This window comes from Salmo salar, chromosome ssa09 (genome assembly GCF_905237065.1).
Source record: "Salmo salar chromosome ssa09, Ssal_v3.1, whole genome shotgun sequence".
Lineage (NCBI taxonomy): Eukaryota > Metazoa > Chordata > Actinopteri > Salmoniformes > Salmonidae > Salmo > Salmo salar.
In genome coordinates this window covers 115403952-115424915 of record NC_059450.1, presented here as the reverse complement: position 1 = coordinate 115424915, position 20964 = coordinate 115403952, and the positions used below count along the sequence as shown (strand labels likewise).

General features: G+C 42.6%; 1 protein-coding gene across 1 annotated transcript in view; it reads left to right on the top strand.

The window, feature by feature from the left end:
- LOC106612377 (prostaglandin I2 receptor) overlaps positions 1–20492 on the top strand; it is a 49395-nt gene extending 28903 nt beyond the window's left edge. The window contains exon 2 of the mRNA XM_014213457.2: positions 19271–20492. Coding sequence (XP_014068932.1) covers positions 19271–19561 — 291 coding nt within the window. The 3' untranslated portion in view covers positions 19562–20492. The remainder of the gene's footprint in view (positions 1–19270) is intronic.
- Positions 20493–20964: the final 472 nt, after the last annotated feature.

Below are 20964 nucleotides of genomic sequence, written 5' to 3'. Positions count from 1 at the left end.
CACTCATTATCTGAATTTCCTAGATACACTGTAAACTGATGCATTTCGAGCAGAGGGACAGGCGATAATGTATCAGCTGACAAGTCACATAAGAAAAGGTGATCTTGTACTATGTTGCATTGGGCAGAAATGGCTTACAACACTGTACTATAATTTTACACTAGACAACTGCTTTACAATAGCAGTATTTCTGTTGATTTCATCCACATACAGTGTAAGTATTCAGACTCCTTGACTTTTCCCATATTTTGTGATGTTTCAGCCTTATTCTAAAATGGATACAAATTTTCATTTTTCTCATCAATTTACCCCATCCCCATAATGACAAAGCAAAAACAGGTTTAAAAAATGCAACTGAAATGTGACATTTACATAAGTATTCAGACCCTTTACTCAGTACTTTGTTGAAACACCTAGGGCAGCAATTACAGCCTGGAGTCTTTCTGGGTATGAGGCTACAAGCTTGCCACACCAGTATTTGGGGAGTTTCTCCCATTCTTTTCTGCAGATCCTCTCAAGCTCCGTCAGGTTGGATGGGGAGCGTTGCTTCACAGATATTTTCAGGTCTCTCCAGAGATGTTCAATTGGGTTCAAGCCCAGGCTCTGGCTGGGCCACTGAAGGACATTCAGAGACTTGTCCTGAAGCCACTCCTGCTTTGTCTTGGCTGTGTGCTTAGGGTAGTTGTCCTGTTGGAAGGTGAACCTTTGCCCCAGTCTGAGCTCTGTCAGAGTGACCATCGGATTCTTGGTCACCTTCTTGTGCAAGGCCCTTCTCCCCCGATTGCTCAATTTGCCTGGGCGGCCAACTCTGGGAAGCATCTTGGTCGTTCCAAACTTGTTCCATTTAAGAATGATGGAGGCTACTCTGTTTTTGGGGACCTTCAATGCTGCAGAAATGTTTTTGTACCCTCCCCCAGAGCTGTGCCTTGACACAATCCTGTCATGGAGCTCTACAGACAATTTATTTGACCTCATGGCTTGGTTTTTGCTCTGACATGCACTGTCAACTGTGGGACCCTATATAGACAAGTGTGTGCCTTTCCAAATCATATCCAATCAATTGAATTTACCACAGGTGAACTCTAATCAAGTTGTAGAAACAGCTCAAGGATGATCAATGGAAACAGGATGTACCTGAGCTCAATTTCGAGTCTCATAGCAAAGGGTCTGAATACTTATGTAAATAAGGTATTTTCTGTTTTTTATTTTTAATACATTTGCAACATTTCTAAAAACCTGTTTAGCTTTTTCATTATGGGCTATTGTGTGTAGATTGATGAGGGAAAATATAATGTAATCCATTTTAGAACAAGGCTAAGGTAACATAATGTGGGAAAAATCAAAGGTCTGAATACCTTCCGACTGCACTGTATGTACTGTGTAAGGATAATGAAACTGTAAGACTGACATATTTCTGAACATGCCATTGGATCAAACTTTTTTTTTATTGCATGTGAAATTATAGTCAAATAATGTATAGAAAAGTATATTTACCATCTACGGTTCTTTCTATTCAGCAATTCTAAAATAACAGTTTTGAAATGTGTATCTTGGATTTTTTTTTACATTTGATATAATGGAAGTTAAAATGACTAAATCGAGAGCCTATCATTATCTGATTTATTGGTGTCTAAAGAAAAGTTGCTCATGGTATTTCACAGAAAACTTTGATTTTGTATGAATGACTGATGGGTGAGAGCTGTGTGAAACCCTAATGAATGCACAATCAAAGGTTCTGAACAAAAGATTGGGACCATTACAAGTGTTATTAGTTCAGAGTTTTGTTCTTAGTTTTGAAAATATATCACTTACATCTGAAAAATGTGCCAAAGTGATACAAGAAAAACTGCAAGAAAGCAGAGTTAAAATTGATAATACTGTATGTAACGACCAAATCAGAATGAATGTATCCCTTATTACAACCAATTTGGTTTCTATTACAAATATTGATTAAGCAGCTGAAGAACACAGTTGTTCAACATGGTTGTGTCAATATTGACGGTCGTTCATATATGTTGTTGGGGCAGTCGGTAGTAAAGAAAAGCCCTATGACAGGATTTAGAGGTGTAGGTGTAGAACAATAGGCCACTTGTACGAGGTGTTGGTTCACCCTCCTTATCCCAGGACATGATCGAATGAAGTCTGCCAATACACACATTGAAGTGAAATACTGCACACACACATTAGACAAACCCTATATCTAACCCAGGAGTCATGTGACTAAATCACCTGAACTATTGCTATAAAGCAGCATGCAATAATGTCTGATATGGACAACTTCTGGGTTTTGAGTTGACTGCACTACAGACCTTGTTGCGGTTAGCTTTTTTTAAACTGTGAGTTATTGCAAGCTTTTCTCTGTTAGGAAATAATCCAAGTTTTTCTGAATTATTGGCGAAAGTGTGGGAAGTTTTGTGGATTCCTTGGATTGCCTTACACCCTTATAAAGGGAAATGGGAATTCCAACTGTCAGAGTCATAATGATTCACCATGTGAAGAGTTTATTTCCAAAACACAGTTTTCAAAAGAAATGTCACATTTATTTATTTTTTTCATCAGAAATGTTTGCTAATGGGTACCTTCATGTGTGGAAAAATATTACTGTTAATATTACAGATTTTTTTTATATATATTTTAGATATGTATGAAAATGTTTTTTTTTTTTGCGTAATGCCATACATCCATATTGTTTACCTAGAATGTAATGTGCGTATCTTGTATATTTGACTGTGATATGAGGTAGTCTCTGTCACGTCCTGACCAGTAAAAAGGGTCATTGGCCATAGTAGTATGGTCAGGGCGTGGCAGGGGGTTGTTTTCTGTGTTTTGGGGTTTTTTGGTTCTAGGGGAATTTGTTCTAGTTTTCTATTTCTATGTTTCGTTTTCCATGTTTGGCCGAGTATGGTTTCCAATCAGAGGCAGGTGTCTTTCGTTGTCTCTGATTGGAAGCCATACTTAGGCAGCCTGTTTTCCTTTGGGTTTTGTGGGTGGTTGCTTTCTGTTTAGTTTGTTAGTATACCTGACATAACTGTTTGGCTGTCGTTTGTTTTCTTTGTGAAGTGCTTTCATTAAAAGTAAAAGATGAGCACTCAACACGCTGCGCCTTGGTCTCTTCAATCCGACGCCTGTGACAGTCTCACCTAGCTATCTTAAGATAAATGCACTTACTGGAAGTCGCTCCGGATAAAAGCATCTGCTAAATGACTAAAATGTCAAATGTAAATGTAATATTGATGTCAGAAATGTATAACTTGTCAATTTCTTTATAAAAAATGTAGTTATTTGTTACATTTGACTGTGTAAAACCAAGCAGTACTACTTATTTCTCTGTGAGTGAGGCGGATATATATAGCATTTTGCAAAAAAACATGACTATTTGTCTCTCTGAAAGGGAAAGATTTTAAACAAATGAATGTCTGTCATTGAACAACCCCATGCCATGATTAGATAGTGAAAAATTAACAAATCTCTCTCATCATTTCTTTAAACAATAGAAGCTAATTTACCAACATTTCAGAAAATGGATATATAGTGTTTTTGAATGAAACTTTTCATATCCTATTGGAATATTGAGTAAAATCCCTCCATCAGTTACACTTACACCCTTGTAAAACAACAGTCAAGCAGCCTTAATGATTCACCATGATGTGTCCTATTGGAATATTAAATGGAATTCCCCAGTTACAAATACTATGTCATTTCTGAGTTCACTGACAGGTTTTAAGTTTCCCTGCATTTAGTAAATAAGCATACCGTTAAAATATAGATAGACCCGATCCATTAATCCTACATCGTAAAACCAGCAGGCAACACTGTGCCCTTTGTTTTCATCTCTTACATTGTACATTCAGATTTATTTACGGGCTGTTTAGGGAGCGTTTTTATTAAAATCTCTGTTGATTTAAATATCTCTCTGATCATTCTAGAAGTCTCGGGTTCATGTGGAGAACACATGTTCCGCCCGCAGAACGCTCAGAGCTAGAGAATGCGGACAGCGGGGACTGCACCGTTCTAATAATTGAAACCATGCATCCAGGAACCCATAGCGGAATCTGTGGCTTTGTGTTTTAGCGACCACTGACCCATAGTTAGGGTTACTGCTACACTCCAGCTAAAAGCCCTCTCACCCCCTTACATATCCCATTACAGGCCTTGCCAAAACTGCTACTATGTGCCCCCTGCCCCTAAAGGAGCCAAGGGAGCATCATTCTGTTCCCCTGAAATTCAACTTAATTATGAGATACTCATTTTAACGTTGCTTAATACATAGCAATAAACAAATATATAGCGATAAACAATCAAGCATAGTTGCTCTAACATTTGTATTTATTTATTTTATTTCACCTTTATTTAACCAGGTAGGCAAGTTGAGAACAAGTTCTCATTTACAATTGCAACCTGGCCAAGATAAAGCAAAGCAGTTTGACAACATACAAAAACACAGAGTTACACATGGAGTAAAACAAACATACAGTCAATAATACAGTAGAAAAATAAGTCTATATACAATGTGAGCAAATGAGGTGAGATAAGGGAGGTAAAGGCAAAAAAGGCCATGGTGGCAAAGTAAATACAATATAGCAAGTAAAACACTGGAATGGTAGATTTGTAGTAGAGGAAAGTACAAAGTAGAAATAAATAATGGGGTGCAAAGGAGCAAAATAAATAAATACAGTAGGGGAAGAGGTAGATGTTTGGGCTAAATTATAGATGGGCTATGTACAGGTGCAGTGATCTGTGAGCTGCTCTGACAGCTGGTGCTTAAAGCTAGTGAGGGAGATAAGTGTTTCCAGTTTCAGAGATTTTTGTAGTTCGTTCCAGTCAAATCAAATCAAATCAAATTTATTTATATAGCCCTTCGTACATCAGCTGATATCTCAAAGTGCTATACAGAAACCCAGCCTAAAACCTCAAACAGCAAGCAATGCATGTGAAAGAAGCACGGTGGCTAGGAAAAACTCCCTAGGAAAAACTCCCTAGAAAGGCCATAAACCTAGGAAGAAACCTAGAGAGGAACCAGGCTATGAGGGGTGGCCAGTCCTCTTCTGGCTGTGCCGGGTGGATATTATAACAGAACATGGTCAAGATGTTAAAATGTTCATAAATGACCAGCATGGTCAAATAATAATAATCATAGTAGTTGTCGAGGGTGCAACAAGCACGTCCGGTGAACAGGTCAGGGTTCCATAGCCGCAGGCAGAACAGTTGAAACTGGAGCAGCAGCACGGCCAGGTGGACTGGGGACAGCAAGGAGTCATCATGCCAGGTAGTCCTGAGGCATGGTCCTAGGGCTCATGTCCTCCGAGAGAAAGAAAGAAAGAGAGAAAGAGAGAATTAGAGAGAGCATATTTAAATTCACACAGGACACCGGATAAGACAAGAGAAATACTCCAGATGTAACAGACTGACCCTAGCCCCCCGACACATAAACTACTGCAGCATAAATACTGGAGGCTGAGACAGGAGGGATCAGGAGACACTGTGGCCCCATCAGATGAAACCCCCAGACAGGGCCAAACAGGCAGGATATAACCCCACCCACTTTGCCAAAGCACAGCCCCCACACCACTAGAGGGATGTCTCCAACCACCAACTTACCGGCCTAAGACAAGGCCGAGTATAGCCCACAAAGATCTCCGCCACGGCACAACCCAAGGGGGGGGCGCCAACCCAGACAGGAAGACCACGTCAGTGACTCAGCCCACTCAAGTGACGCACCCCTGGACGGCATGGAAGAACACCAGTACGCCAGTGACTCAGCCCCTGTAATAGGGTTAGAGGCAGAGAATCCCAGTGGAGAGAGGGGAACCGGCAAGGCAGAGACAGCAAGGGTGGTTCGTTGCTCCATCCTTTCTGTTCACCTTCACACTCCTGGGCCAGACTATACTTAATCATAGGACCTACTGAAGAGATAAGTCTTCAGTAAAGACTTAAAGGTTGAGACTGAGTCTGCGTCTCTCACATGGCTAGGCAGACCATTCCATAAAAATTGAGCTCTATAGAAGAAAGCCCTACCTCCAGCCGTTTGCTTAGAAATTCTAGGGACAATTAGGAGGGCTGCGTCTTGTGACCGTAGCGTACGTGTAGGTATGTACGGGAAGACCAAATCGGAAAGATAGGTAGGAGCAAGCCCATGTAATGCTTTGTAGGTTAGCAGTAAAACCTTGAAATCAGCCCTTGCCTTAACAGGAAGCTAGTGTAGGGAGGCTAGCACTGGAGTAATATGATAAAATTTTGGGGTTCTAGTCAGGATTCTAGCAGCCGTATTTAGCACTAACTGAAGTTTATTTAGTGCTTTATCCGGGTAGCCGGAAAGTAGAGCATTGTAGTAGTCCAGCCTAGAAGTAACAAAAGCATGGATTCATTTTTCTGCGTCATTTTTGGACAGAAAGTTTCAGATTTTTGCAATGTTACGTAGATGGAAAAAAGCTGTCCTTGAACCAGTCTTGATATGTTCTTCAAAAGAGAGATCAGGGTCCAGAGTAACGCCGAGGTCCTTCACAGTTTTATTTGAGACGACTGTACAACCATCCAGATTAATTGTCAGATTCAACAGAAGATCTCTTTGTTTCTTGGGACCTAGAACAAGCATCTCTGTTTTGTCCGAGTTTAAAAGTAGAAAGTTTGCAGCCATCCACTTCTTTATGTCTGAAACACAGGCTTCTAGCGAGGGCAATTTTGGGGCTTCACCATGTTTCATTGAAATGTACAGCTGTGTGTCGTCCGCATAGCAGTGAAATTTAACATTATGTTTTCGAATGACATCCCCAAGAGGTAAAATATATAGTGAAAACAATAGTGGTCCTAAAACGGAACCTTGAGGAACACCGAAATGTACAATTGATTTGTCAGAGGACAAACCATTCACAGAGACAAAATGATATCTTTCCGACAGATAAGATCTAAACCAGGCCAGAACTTGTCCATGTAGACCAATTTGGGTTTCCAATCTCTCCAAAAGAATGTGGTGATCGATGGTATCAAAAGCGGCACTAAGATCTAGGAGCACGAGGACAGATGCAGAGCCTCGGTCTGACGTCATTAAAAGGTCATTTACCACCTTCACAAGTGCAGTCTCAGTGCTATGATGGGGTCTAAAACCAGACTGAAGCGTTTCGTATACATTGTTTGTCTTCAGGAAGGCAGTGAGTTGCTGTGCAACAGCTTTTTCTAAAATTTTTGAGAGGAATGGAAGATTCGATATAGGCCGATAGTTTTTTATAATTTCTGGGTCAAGATTCGTCTTTTTCAAGAGAGGCTTTATTACTGCCACTTTTAGTGAGCTTGGTACACATTCGGTGGATAGAGAGCCGTTTATTATGTTCAACATAGGAGGGCCAAGCACAGGAAGCAGCTCTTTCAGTAGTTTAGTTGGAATAGGGTCCAGTATGCAGCTTGAGGGTTTGGAGGCCATGATTATTTTCATCATTGTGTCAAGAGATATAGTACTAAAACACTTTAGTATCTCCCTTGATCCTAGGTCCTGGCAGAGTTGTGCAGACTCAGGACAATAGAGCTTTGGAGGAATACCCAGATTTAAAGAGGAGTCCGTAATTTGCTTTCTAATGATCATGATCTTTTCCTCAAAGAAGTTCATAAATTTATTACTGCCGTCATTGGCAGCAGAGAACTGGAAGGAGAGTCGGCCAAAGGAGGAATTGGCTTTGGGGGTGACCAGAGAGATATACCTGCTGGAGCGCGTGCTACAGGTGGGTGCTGCTATGGTGACCAGTGAGCGGAGATAAGGGGGGACTTTACCTAGCAGGGTCTTGTAGATGACCTGGAGCCAGTGGGTTTGGCGATGATTATGAAGCGAAGGCCAGCCAACGAGAGCGTACAGGTCGCAGTGGTGGGTAGTATATGGGGCTTTGGTGACAAAACGGATGGCACTGTGATAGACTGCATCCAGTTTGTTGAGTAGGGTATTGGAGGCTATTTTGTAAATGACATCGCCAAAGTCGAGGATCGGTAGGATAGTCAGTTTTACGAGGGTATGTTTGGCAGCATGAGTGAAGGATGCTTTGTTGCGAAATAGGAAGCCAATTCTTGATTTAACTTTGGATTGGAGATGTTTGATGTGAGTCTGGAAGGAGAGTTTACAGTCTAACCAGACACCTAGGTATTTGTAGTTGTCCACATATTCTAAGTCAGAACCGTCCAGAGTAGTGATGCTGGACAGGCGAGCAGGTGCAGGCAGCGATCGGTTGAAGAGCATGCACTTAGTTTTACTTGTATTTAGGAGCAGTTGGAGGCCACGGAAGGAGAGTTGTATGGCATTTAAGCTCGTCTGGAGGGTTGTTAACACAGTGTCCAAAGAAGGGCCAGAAGTATACAGAATGGTGTCGTCTGCATAGAGGTGGATCAGAGACTCACCAGCAGCAAGAGCGACATCATTGATGTATACAGAGAAAAGAGTTGGCCCAAGAATTGAATCCTGTGGCACACCCAACATGGGACTGTTGGTTTCAACCTAAATCCCTTCAGGGATGTGTGTGGCTGCGGCTGTATTGTATTGAAAGGGAAGGTTTAGTGACACCATCAGTAATATAGAGGTCCAGAGTGTAATGGGTGGGCATTGCAGAGGACATGTCCCTGAAGTGGGAATTGAGAGAGTTCGTTGGAGTTCTCAACAATTCCTTTCATAGCCATCCACACAGGGCATACACTGGATGACTCAACGTTGAATTGACGTCTGTGCCCAGTGGGATGTCATCTATGTGACAGATGGAGACTGTGATCAGGTTTTGTTCATGTGTGTTAATCAGTAACTCTGTTTGGATGACACTTCATGTCCCTGATCAATCACCTCAGGTGTCCGCTGTGTCAAAGCAAATCACATTTTTTATTGGTCACATACACATGGTTAGCAGATGTTATTGCGAGTGTAGCGAAATGCTTATAAAAAAAATATATATATATATTTTTTTTAACACAGAAAAAAACTAAATATTGCACAGTTTCCTAAGGACTTGAAGCAAAGCTGTCATCTCTATCGGCGCCATCTTGCACTTATAGGTCATATGTGTGTGTGTGTGTGTGTGTGTGCGTGCGAAGGAGGAAAGTTATAGGTCTGTGTGTTTTTGTGTCAGTGTGTGACAGTGAGTGTGTGTATCATTCTGGTCCACACTCACCCCTGTGCCCTTCATCGGTCGTCATTATATGGCGTGTGTGTGTGAGTTCACCTGATATGCCCCTGTACTCCAGCACAGCACCTGTGTGCTGCCAGCTCCACCCAGCCGACAAGCCTTGCATGAGGCAATCAAGAAGGGCTCATAGGAGCAGGAGCCTGTTGATCCTGTTTCTGTAATGTGAGGCAACTTTTGACTGGTACTGTACAGTACAAGTACACCCCCTGGACAGGACGCTAGTCTATCACATGGCCTTACCCCCCATCTGTCTCTTTAAAGTAACTGTCCAGGGTTTGCATATTTCTATGACATATGACCTATAAGTGAAATAGTTTTCCTTCCACAAAATGGTAGTTAAAACAATTTTACTGCAGTTGTCACACAATGTTTTTTTGGTAGTCTTAAACAAATCTACTTTGAAACAAAAGTATACACCTTAAAAAAAGGCTTAAAAAAAGAAGACACCTGTACCAGGCAAGATAAAGAGTTGAAATGTATCACACTTTGAGTTTGCATCCCAATAATACACTTTATGTACATCACAGAAGACTGACATATATATATATATTTTTACTTTTGACATAGAAACACCAGATTTTTTTGAAATAATGTTTATTAATTATGACAAATATTAATAACATTCCGCCCATGAGGCCACTGGAGTTCGATTTGGTAATTTGACAGCAGGACTATCTATGTATGTTAAAAAGCTTAAAAAGCAGCTTTTCTGTGTTGGATGGTGTGGGCTTACCCCAACAACAGAATGAGGTGGGCGTATACCGGTCATTAATAATATTCAAGTGAGTAGACCGCTGATTGGCCAGCTGATCCTCCTCAGAAGTTTGACATCATGAGGAAATAGCAAGCTTTTTTGAAATGGTCTGTTTGAGATACAAGTTTGAGGCAGGGTTTTTGAAGTGTTTTTTTTTTCTCTACAAATTATGCTTTGGCAACATAAGAGTATAGGACAGGTCAACAACATTATTTGAGAATAAGTTAACAGAAGATAAACATTGTGCCAATAAAGTAATGAGTTTAATTAGTTCCATCCGGATTAAAGACACTACCCACTGGGCAGACACTGGTTGAATCAACGTTGTTTCTATGTCTTCTCAATTACATGACTTTCAACTAACAGTGGAATATTCGTTGAATTGACATCTGTGCCAAGTGGGTGGAAGCATTCCTCACTTTACCGGATTAAATTCTGACTTGTCTTTCTTTGAATATAGACTACACATACTGTATAAGACATTAGTCAACTTTCAGATATGTGTATCCTCTTAGTGTTGATAAGACAGCAAGGACATGGAGTAGTAGAGGTAACTGGATATGACCATGAAACCAAAGCCCAGAGACAACACAGTATATCCCTGAAGTAGAAGCAGTCTACCACATATGGTTCTTTTTCATGCTCTCTCCCTAGTCAACGCGCCCTGCCAAATTATTCGAGTCGATCATGTATTCTGCATACCACAACAAATGGCCTGCCAAGCCCTGAAGCCTTGTTCTGTCTGTCTGTCTCACTCTTCCTTTCCCTCTTCATATGTTTTTTTTTTGTTGTTTACGCTTGTAGTTGTCTCTAATTTGAGCGAACATGTGAAACAGCTGTAAAGTTTACTTGTAGGGAAAACTCTCTGTTTCTCCACGACCAGCTCAATACCAACAACTCTAGCACATGTTTCGGAGCAGCCCTGTCGCTGAGGCTGTCAGTGGGTGGCTGTTGCAGTTGCTATACCGAAGAGGCCTAAAGATAACCCTGGTTCGTGTTCAGTAGGGAGAAAACGTTTGGAAACTGTGTGAAACGGGGACGTGCTACCAAAAACTACTCAAATAAGAAACAACCATTTTCATTTTCTGTTGCAGAACATTTCAAAACATTTTTGCTATGGTGCGTCCTACTTAACACGCCCCTGTATTACCCCTGGTTTGTAGTAGTGTGTTGAGGTGGTGTGCAGGAAGAGGTTTGGTGTGTTCTGGAAGCCATTAGTCACAGAGAATCCTAACGAGAGTCTACATGTCAGGGCTTGTGAAGTGGCTACAGTGACAGATCGTGCTGTCTCTGTGATGTAACATTAAACCATCACATGCTACCTGCCTCTCTCACATGCCAACAGTTTTAATAGTTAAAGACATGCAAAGACATGTACCTGCTAGGTAATCACAGTAATCACAGAGTGACAGTCAGTAAACCCTGTGGTGTAGATTTCTCTCTTTAGACAGAGGAAGGGACTCTGGAGAAAGGTCTAGTATTCCTCTGTGACCCCACAAATATTCTGCTATTTCTGCTATTTCCTGCCAGGTTTCTTCTGGTCTAATTTGGGCACAAAACTGGAGAAAGCATTTTCAATCACAAAACAAATATGAGCGTTTTTATTGGGCAAGCTTCCTCCGTGTGTTCCATTAGTTTTTTCTCCCGTTTTCCCCTCTGCTGGTGTGTCCTGGTCACCCCTGTTCTGTTCTTGTCCCTTCCGTTCTCCGTCTGTTGGTCCTTAGTCCCACCATGTATAGCTGGAGAAGATGGACTATATGATCTCTGCCCCATTTCCCTCATCCTCTGTAACTCAGCCGCACTTCCTTCCTTCTGAATGTGATTTGTGCCTCCTCGTTCTCCAATTATCGTCGTCCTGTGAGTGAAGGGGTCTCTCAGGAAAACGATAGACAGCAGTTCTTAGGAAGTTGCTCTGATCATTAGATCTGAAAAAAAACGCCCTGAGAAGATCCAACGGTAAACGCCTACCCAGCCTATTGCTGAAACCTTCTATTGACATTGCCACATGGCTATGTGTGCTTACAGCCTATCCAGTCGTCTTCTTTCGCCGTCTAAAAGTGACGACCACAGCACAGTGACACAGTGGCTACAGTTTCACTTCCTCTTTAATGTGGCCTCTATTAGCAGGTTCTGGGCTGGCTGGTACACAGCAAATGCAGCACTTTTCAGTCTCTATTTGTCTGTTTTATGGGTCAGACAGTGTTTGTGCTGTATATCGAGCCACATGCTGCTTCACGTGAACAGTCTTTTTTTTTTTTTTTTTTTTTACAACACCTGCCCTCAGTTCCCCTTAGTGGTAACGAAAGAGGACTTGGAACCGGAACAGAAGATTTCTGGCTTTCTGAAGGGGAGAGTGCAAGGAGAGGAGAGAGGGTTGAGCTTGTGAGGGAAGATCATGATAATGGCAACAATGAAAAACAGCAGATGATAAGAGAGGATGGAGAGACTTGTGAGGAGGGGAGAGATGGGGAATGAAACAGAGTGAGAGAGGGGGATTAGGGGAGAAGAAAGAGAGAGGGAACTGAAAGACGAGGACTACAATTAGAGGGGTTCGTCTGAGTGGGTGGAAAGATGTCAAAGCCAAGCTGCCACAACACTCCTAACTCACTGAGTGTGATCTCACGTCTGTGTGCGTGTGTGCGTGTGTGCGTGTGAGAGCAGATGCGTGCATACATGTTCTCAGGGCTAGGAAAACAAGACTTAAGTAGTTGTTTTTAAAACATTGTGGTGGGAGAAAACATGGGTGTGTATAAAGTCAGTGAAAGTGTCATATTTCCTGGCAAACATCTGTCCTTTGTTACTTCAGTAGGCATCTGTTAGAAAGACTGCGTAACAATGATTAACATACAAGAATAATTATCAGATAATTATCAACAATACGCAGATAGTTGCCAAGAAAAGCACAGGATGACAATGGAGCTCGATTGCTGGGGTGAGTCATCACCATTTGAGGAGGAGCTGAAGGAGAACGCTCTCCCTCCCTCTCCCTCAATCTGCCCCCCTCTCTCTCTCTCTCTTTCTGAAGTTGCCCTCTGACAGAGGAGATATCGACCTTGTGTTAGCTCTGGTCTGCGATGCCCAGTATCTCTTATCGTTGCCAGGCTCGGTATGAGTTATGAACAGACCACAGGCACTGATGGGCTGTTTCTACTGGCGCCTGCCTGATCAACATTGTGCTTGCCTCTAGAACTGATGCCCCCTCCTCAGAGCATAATACTCTTTCCAGTAAGGGTACATTAGAGGCTTTATACAACTGCTTGAACAGGTCACCCATGTATCGTGTAGTTGGATACTTAGATAAAAGCTTTGTTTCCTTGCCGGTGCATACACAGCAGGTCCAGTCACCGCCTGGGGATTGAACCTTCCGGGTAAATAACTCTCCTATTGTTACCAGTCAATACACAGAAGCCTGCTGAGCACGTGTACAGTCTTAATGGCTGCATTGAAGTCTCTCTGTAGGCTTTTTTTGGCCTTTCTTAACACACACACACACACACACTCACGCACACACACACACACACACACACACACACACACACACACACACACACACACACACACACACACACACACACACACACAATGATTCCCCAGACAGATGACAAACGGATTGTGTAGACTGGAAGATATTGACAGACCGAGTGATTCCACAGATAGAATTCCCACGCGCATGCAGACGGCACACGCACATTGTCTGAGAGCTAGACATTCAGACGTTTTTTTCTCCATAATGGTTTGGCTGTGGGGAATAAGGTTAAAAAGGGTGTTGATCATACAAAGTCCAGCTACCTTCCACACACACACACACACACACACACACACACACACACATACACAATCGGGCTTCCTAGAGTAAAATATAGAAAGACCTCCATGGACCACCATAGATTAACGTTCACTGTATAGGAATGTCTCCCCTGGATGAGTCCAAGTCTCATAGTATACTATAGTATACTATGGTATAAATACTATAGTATTCACTGTAGTGTTTTTGCTGACTTTACTGTGGTATTCACATTTACTGTAGTATATTTAGGGGCGGCAGGAAGCCTAGTAGTTAGAGCGTTGGGCCAGTAACCGAAAGGTTGCTAGATCGAATCCCCGAGCTGACAAGGTAAAAGTCTGTCGTTCTGCCCCTGAACAAGGCAGTTAACCCACTGTTCCTAGGCCGCCATTGTAAATAAGAATTTGTTCTTAACTGACTTGCCTAGTTAAATAAAGGTTAAATAAATAAAATTCAGCCTGTGTTCAGAGGGTGGACTGTAATAACAGGCTGAGGGAAGGAGGAGGAAAGTGAGAGAGTCACAAAGACAATGTGGTGACTGATGGGTCTAACGAGTGAGGAAAGATGGGTATTGAACCTGGTTTTCTGGTTGTGTTAGTGCTGCGTTCGCCCACTGAGCTATTGACAGTGATGCCCTAGTGCCATGTCTTGGTCAATAACCTCTCCTACAAAACACAGGAACGTTACTTTGTGTGCTCATTCTCACAAACAACTGAAGTCATTATTGGACTGCGAACTAACACCGTATCATCAAGACTCTGTTCACAGAAAGATGTATGAAAACAGGAAGTGGTTGTTTTCATGTAGAGTTTGCATGTCATACAAAAAGTAAGAATGATGCGGTCTCTCTCCTTTCTCTCTGGGATCCACTGCTTTGCTGTCTCTGAGGTGTGCAGATGCAGAACTTTATCCTCCCATTGAAACAGGATCTGAGGGGAAGGGGAATAACAGTCCTTCAGGAGCCAAGATGGAGACTAATAGGCCGCTATGTCCATTATGGGGCCTATTTCCTGATAGCAAAGGCCATCACCAGCACCAAATGGCCTATAATGTATTCATGCCTCCCTGATCTGCCCCCACAAAGACAGACTGTACCCAGGTAGATACAACCTTAGGTGTCTGTGGGGTTGTGTGTGTGTGTGTGTGTGTGTGTGTGTGTGTGTGTGTGTGTGTGTGTGTGTGTGTGTGTGTGTGTGTGTGTGTGTGTGTGTGTGTGTGTGTGTGTGTGTGTGTGTGCGCGTGTGCGTGCGTTTCATTATTTTTGTATATGCCTTTACCTACTGATGGATCACCCCCCCCCCCAGACTGCCCTGCTGCTGCAGCCTGTCACAGAGCCTTATAAACCACACATATTCATCAGTATGGAGCATGTTTAACCAGCGGCCGATGCCTCTCATCTATCCTGCGTTCTAAACCCACACTCCATGGCAGCGCCCGTGATTTGTGTCTCTTTTAAAGGATACCAGGTCTGCCCAGAGAGCCATATGTGGCAGGGTGGCAAGGAGAAGGTGGTAGCTGAAGCAGTGTTGTTTGTGAGATGCTTTGGCAACGCGTAACAACAAACATTATATAAAGCTTTTTTTCACAGTACACATCCAAATCACATTTCCTACGTTTTGTTTTATTTTTGATGTTTCTTTTGTTGTATATTCTTCTTTGTGCATTTCCTAGGTTTGTGCCCTGAATATATAATTGCTTGGTCTTATAACGCAGGGCTCCTTTAAAAAAAGAGACCTCAATGGGACTCCCCTCCCTAAATAAAGGTTACAACTAAATCCAAATACGAGTTGAAAATCACTAGGTCTGTGTCAGTATGTCTGATGTGTGACATCCGACCCAGACACTATAAAACTGTTTTTTAAAATTATGTATTCATCTATCACTGTTAAACAGGCTCCTAGTTTGTAACCATCATTCTTGGAGGTCTTGTAATACCAACAATGGACAGGCTGTAATATATATGTCTGGCTGTCACCAGCTCTCGAAGTCACGGCTCACTGAGTAGTCACCAGGGTCGTGCGTCTGCCCGGGTAGTAATATATGGCATTTAGCAGACACTTTTATCCTAAGTCACTTACGGTCCTGCGTGCAAATATATATATTTTTTTTACATGCGGGTGGTCCCGGGAATCAAACCTACTATCCTGGCCTAGCACCGTGCCATGCTCTACCAAATGAGCCTTTTAACTTCTCTACTGTCTTGGGAGCTGTGTGTCTGACCCTTAACCTTACTGCCGCTGTTCAGACTCAGAGAACAGCCCATATAACACACACCTCCTCTAACTCAGCCTGGGGCTACAGTAATGGCAGTAATGGTAGATTTACTTCACTATCCCTCAGCGTGCTCCATTGGATGACACATATTTCACCCCTACAGTAGGCCACCCTTTCACTGTGAATGAATAAATGACAGTGCAGCCCAGCACCAAGCCATGGGACCAACAATTGAATCAGGGAAAACATGCTGCATTTATAATTGATCCTCCACTCCCATGAATGTAATGAATTACACTAGCTGTGGTCCCATGTAGCCATCGTTAGTCCTTAAATTAGGAAGCTTTCCTGCACAGTGAGGTTTGACAGCTTTGAAGAGGAAATAAGGGTTCTCGTGAGAGGGAAGACAGGCTATGCTCTCTCTCTCTTTGTGTGTGTGTGTGTGTGTGTGTGTGTGTGTGTGTGTGTGTGTGTGTGTGTGTGTGCGCCTGTGTGCGCGTTGGTTCTTCTATCCTTGTTGGGACCTAAAATCCCCAATCCCCAAGCCTAGGTGTTAGGTTTAGGGTTAGGTCTACAATTCGGTTTAGGGTGAGTGGTTAGGTTTAGGGTCTGGGTTAGGTTATGGGTTAGTGGTTAGGTTTAGGGTCTGGGTGAGGGTATGGGTTAGTGGTGTTGTGTCTTTGGCATCATTAAAACTGAAGACATGTTTATCAAATAACTCTCTGTAATTATTATTACGCAATTAAAGTGATTAATCGTGTAACTGTAATTAACTAGAAGGTCGGGGCACCAAGGAAAATATTCAGATTACAAAGTTATAATTTTCCTAATATAACTTTCAGATATCATAATATCTGATCTTCTTTACCTCACGTCAATCTCATTCCAAACGTCGTAAATTGTTGGTTATCTGCACGAACCCAGTCTACACTCTGAGTCATCCATACATCAATTGTCTTAAAATCATTTATTTACTAAACTAAATAATTCACTGAAAGGCATACAAACAGTAGGTATCATTACAAAGAAATGGTAGAGGAATGTGCCCTAGTGGGCTAAACCGGCATGGCGGCTTGTTAAACAAAAGGGGGGTGGGGGCAGCGGAGAAGGCACAACAGAGTTGATAAATATTAACAATTGAAATGCTAACCCTTTGCACATGAACGCTCACTCATTCGGGAACAATTGCAATCAATATATATATATTTACTCTCAGTGTGTCGTCGGGATCTTTGTTGAAAAGTTCTTTCTGTTGGAGAGTTTTCCGCTCTCTCTCTCTCTCTCGTGGTTAGGATGGATAGTTGAGAGTGACATTCATTCATGTCGTAATAGAATGGATGTTTCGTCGGTCTTCGCGTTCAATGATACCGAATTCCTAGCTGCAGACTAGTAATTAATATCAAAGACTTGTTCTTATTCTGTATCGATAGTCTAATAGTTTAACCACGTGGTATGGTTAAAGTTCAGAAGAGGGATGCATGGTCAAACCTATTAGCCAACTCGTAATGGAGTGGAGGCCTGGTCTTAGGGAAAGAAACCCTGGGTGGGGGTTTATATACTGAACGTAGAAAAGGCTGTCATATGACGCCAGGTCCTGTCTGTGTCCCTGGGGGCGTGCCGATGACTTAGTTAAGACTCCAAAGGAAATTGGAGTTTCCTTCATTAACAGTCCAAAATCACATTGCACAATATCACAAACAGTTCTATCCTTATTCATAAATTTTATGCAGCCATTTAGATGTAAGTTTCATAGCTGAGGCTAGTATATAAACATTATTAGGATAATATGGCCATATTGTCTCTCATGAGTTTCACAAAATTGTACCAAACGGACCAGTTCGTAGCTGGATTCTTCACCGATCTTTTATACCTTCTCCAGAACATAAATGTCATTCAGTTCTCCAATTCTGTGAGGTGGAAGAATCCTTTGTTCTCTATACTGTGGCCATGAGGAGAGAATTTTCTCATTGGAATTTACGACCGCTCTCACTGAGCCTGGTGTCAGAAGTATTGAGGTCGGGGGATGGTGCATAGAAAAGGCCTGGTGCAGAGGGAGGGGGGTCAACTGTGCTCGCTATACCCAAAGAGGGCAACGTCATGACAGTGGTTAGGGCATGGGTTAGTGGTTAGGTTTAGGGTATGGGTTAGTGGTTAGGTTTAGGGTCTGGGTTAGGGTATGGGTTAGTGCTTAGGTTTAGGGTCTGGGTTAGGGTATGGGTTAGTGGTTAGGTTTAGGGTCTGGGTTAGGGTATGGGTTAGTGTTAGGTTTAGGACTAAGGGTTAGGGAAAATAGGATTTTGAATGGAAATACATTTTTGGTCCCCACAAGGATAGAAAAACAACGCGTGTGTGTGTGTGTGTGTGTGTGTGTGTGTGTGTGTGTGTGTGTGTGTGTGTGTGTGTGTGTGTGTGTGTGTGTGTGTGTGTGTGTGTGTGTGTGTGTGTGTGTGTGTGTGTGTGTGTGTGTGTGTGTGTGTGTGTGTGTGTGTGTGTGTGTGTGTGACGAGTGACTCATCATTTTGTGCAATTTGGGGAGTCACTTCCCTCCAAAAGGCATTACTTCATTTCTACAGAAACATCAGTTCATTTTGTATTGTGTCTGTAGTTGTGGCAATATGGCAATGCAAATACAGTGTCTGCACAATGTTCTCTGCCTTTTGATCATCTCCAATGTCTGTTAGTGCATTACAGGACATCGTGTCTGTTTTGGCTAGTTAGCCCATGGTGGAGAGGAGAGAGCGCAGTGCTGTTCCTGCTCCCTCCTGGATGGGGATTTGGCACAGCTCAGGCCTGTAATGGTCCCTGGGTCGCTCCCATTCCGTCTTTTGGGTTATTACTTTTCACTCCCAGCCCTTAGCAACAGGGAAACATTTGACACTGTGACACAACAACACTCCACCAGGCCACGTAATCAATTATGAGACTGTTTGTTGAATATATCACAGGAAATAAGGGGATTGGAATGGGGCGGCTGAGATGCTTTTTAGCCAGCTGCTCTCTGTGGGCAGGATCTCTCTCTCTCTCTGTCTATTTGTCTCTCTCTGTCTGTCTGTTTGTCTCTCTCTGTCTGTCTGTTTGTCTCTCTCTGTCTGTCTGTTTGTCTCTCTGTCTGTCTGTTTGTCTCTCTGTCTGTCTGTCTGTCTGGCTCATTCCGTCCTGTCATATATACTGGCCTTTTTATACAGAGTCTTGTCCTTACTCCTCCCTCGCTCTTGTTGCCTCCCCCTTATTACTCTCTCCCCCACCCCCAGCACTCTATTTTTCTGTATCTCTCCCTACACATAAAATGTATTTAACATTTTATGTTGACCAATAAGAGTAACTACTGGGGATCCTAATAAACTGAACTCTTTCGTATTTAACTCTCCTCAGATTGCCGGTTTCGCCAATGCCATCGAGCCGGTGGGTGACGACCAGGAGAACCTGCTGGCGTTCCGTTTCCAGGCCCTCAACCCCATCGTTGACCCCTGGGTGTTCATCATCTTCCGCAAGTCTGTGTTCCGCCACCTCCGCCTGCTGCTGCGCTGCCGCTTCACGGGGGGAGCGGTGAAGAACACGGCCCACTGCACCTTCTCCTTACCCCCTGACGACCACAGGGAGTCTCCCAAGCCCTCGCCCTCCGTCTCCCCGCAGCCCAAGCTATACTCCAGCCGGCCCCTCTGATGTGAGGGGTGGGACCCGGGGCATGAAAGAGGATGGGAGTTATGTATGTATGTGGGAGAGCAGACAATGGGGGAAGGGGTTCTGGATAGAGGATTTGGAGAATTCACTTTGTTGACCACCAGTTCTTACAGGTACCTTATCCGCTGTTGACTAGAATGCATATGCGTATACTGATGCATGAGCTACATATTTCATACATGACCGTGCCGTATAAAAAGACTGCAAAGGAGTGGATAAAGTGATTGATTGTGCCTTTAAACTCACTGAAAACTTAACTCAAAGCAACTGAAATGGACAGAAACTCCTGCTTGGTACTGAATGTATGCAGGAGAGGACCACTAAGAGGGATTTATTATGGACAACCAGGGTCAAAGGTCAGGTCAAAGAGCTCTCTGTCGACGTACAGTACATACAGTGCCTTCAGAAAGTATTCATACTCCCTTGACTTATTCCACATTTTGTTGTGTTACAGCCTGAATGCAAAATGTGTTAAATCGATTTTTATTCTCACCCATCTACCCACAATACCCCATAATGACAAAGTGAAAACATGTTTTTAGAAATGTTTGCAAATGTATTGAAAATTAAATACAGAAATATTACATTTACATAAGTATTTACAACCCTGAGTCAATACATGTTAGAATCACCTTTGGCAGTGATTACAGCTGTCAGTCTTTCTGGGTAAATCTCTAAGAGCGTGCACATTATTATTAAGAAGATTATTCAAACTCTGTCAAGTTGGTTGCTGATCATAGCTAGACAGCCATTTTCAAGTCTTGACATATATTTTCAAGACGATTTTAAGTCAACTGTAACTAGGCCACTCGGGATCATTCAATGTCATCTTGGTAAGCTACTCCAGTGTACATTTGGCCTTGTGTTTTAGGTTATTGTCCTGCTGAAAGGTTCATTTGTCTCCCAGTGTCTGTTGGAAAGCAGACTGAACAAGGTTTTCCTCTAGGATTTTGCCTGTGCTTAGCTCTATTCCGTTTATTTCTATCCTAAAAACTCCCTAGTCCTTGCCAGTGACAAGCATACCCATAACATGATGCAGACATCATGCTTGAAAATATGAAGAGTGGTACTCAGTGATGTGTTGTGTTGAATTTGCCCCAAACATAACACGTTGTATTCAGGACACAAAGTTAATTTCTTTGCCATATTTTTTGCAGTTTTACTTTAGTTCCTTATTGCTAACAGGATGCATGTTTTGGAATATTTTTATTCCGTACAGGCTTCCTTCTTTTCAATCTGTCATTAAGGTTAGTATTGTGGAGTAACTACAATGTTGTTGATCCATCCTCAGTTTTCTCCTATCACAGCCATTAAACTCTGTAACTGTTTTAAAGTCAGCATTAGCCTCATGGTGAAATCCCTGATCGGTTTCCTTCCTCTCCGTC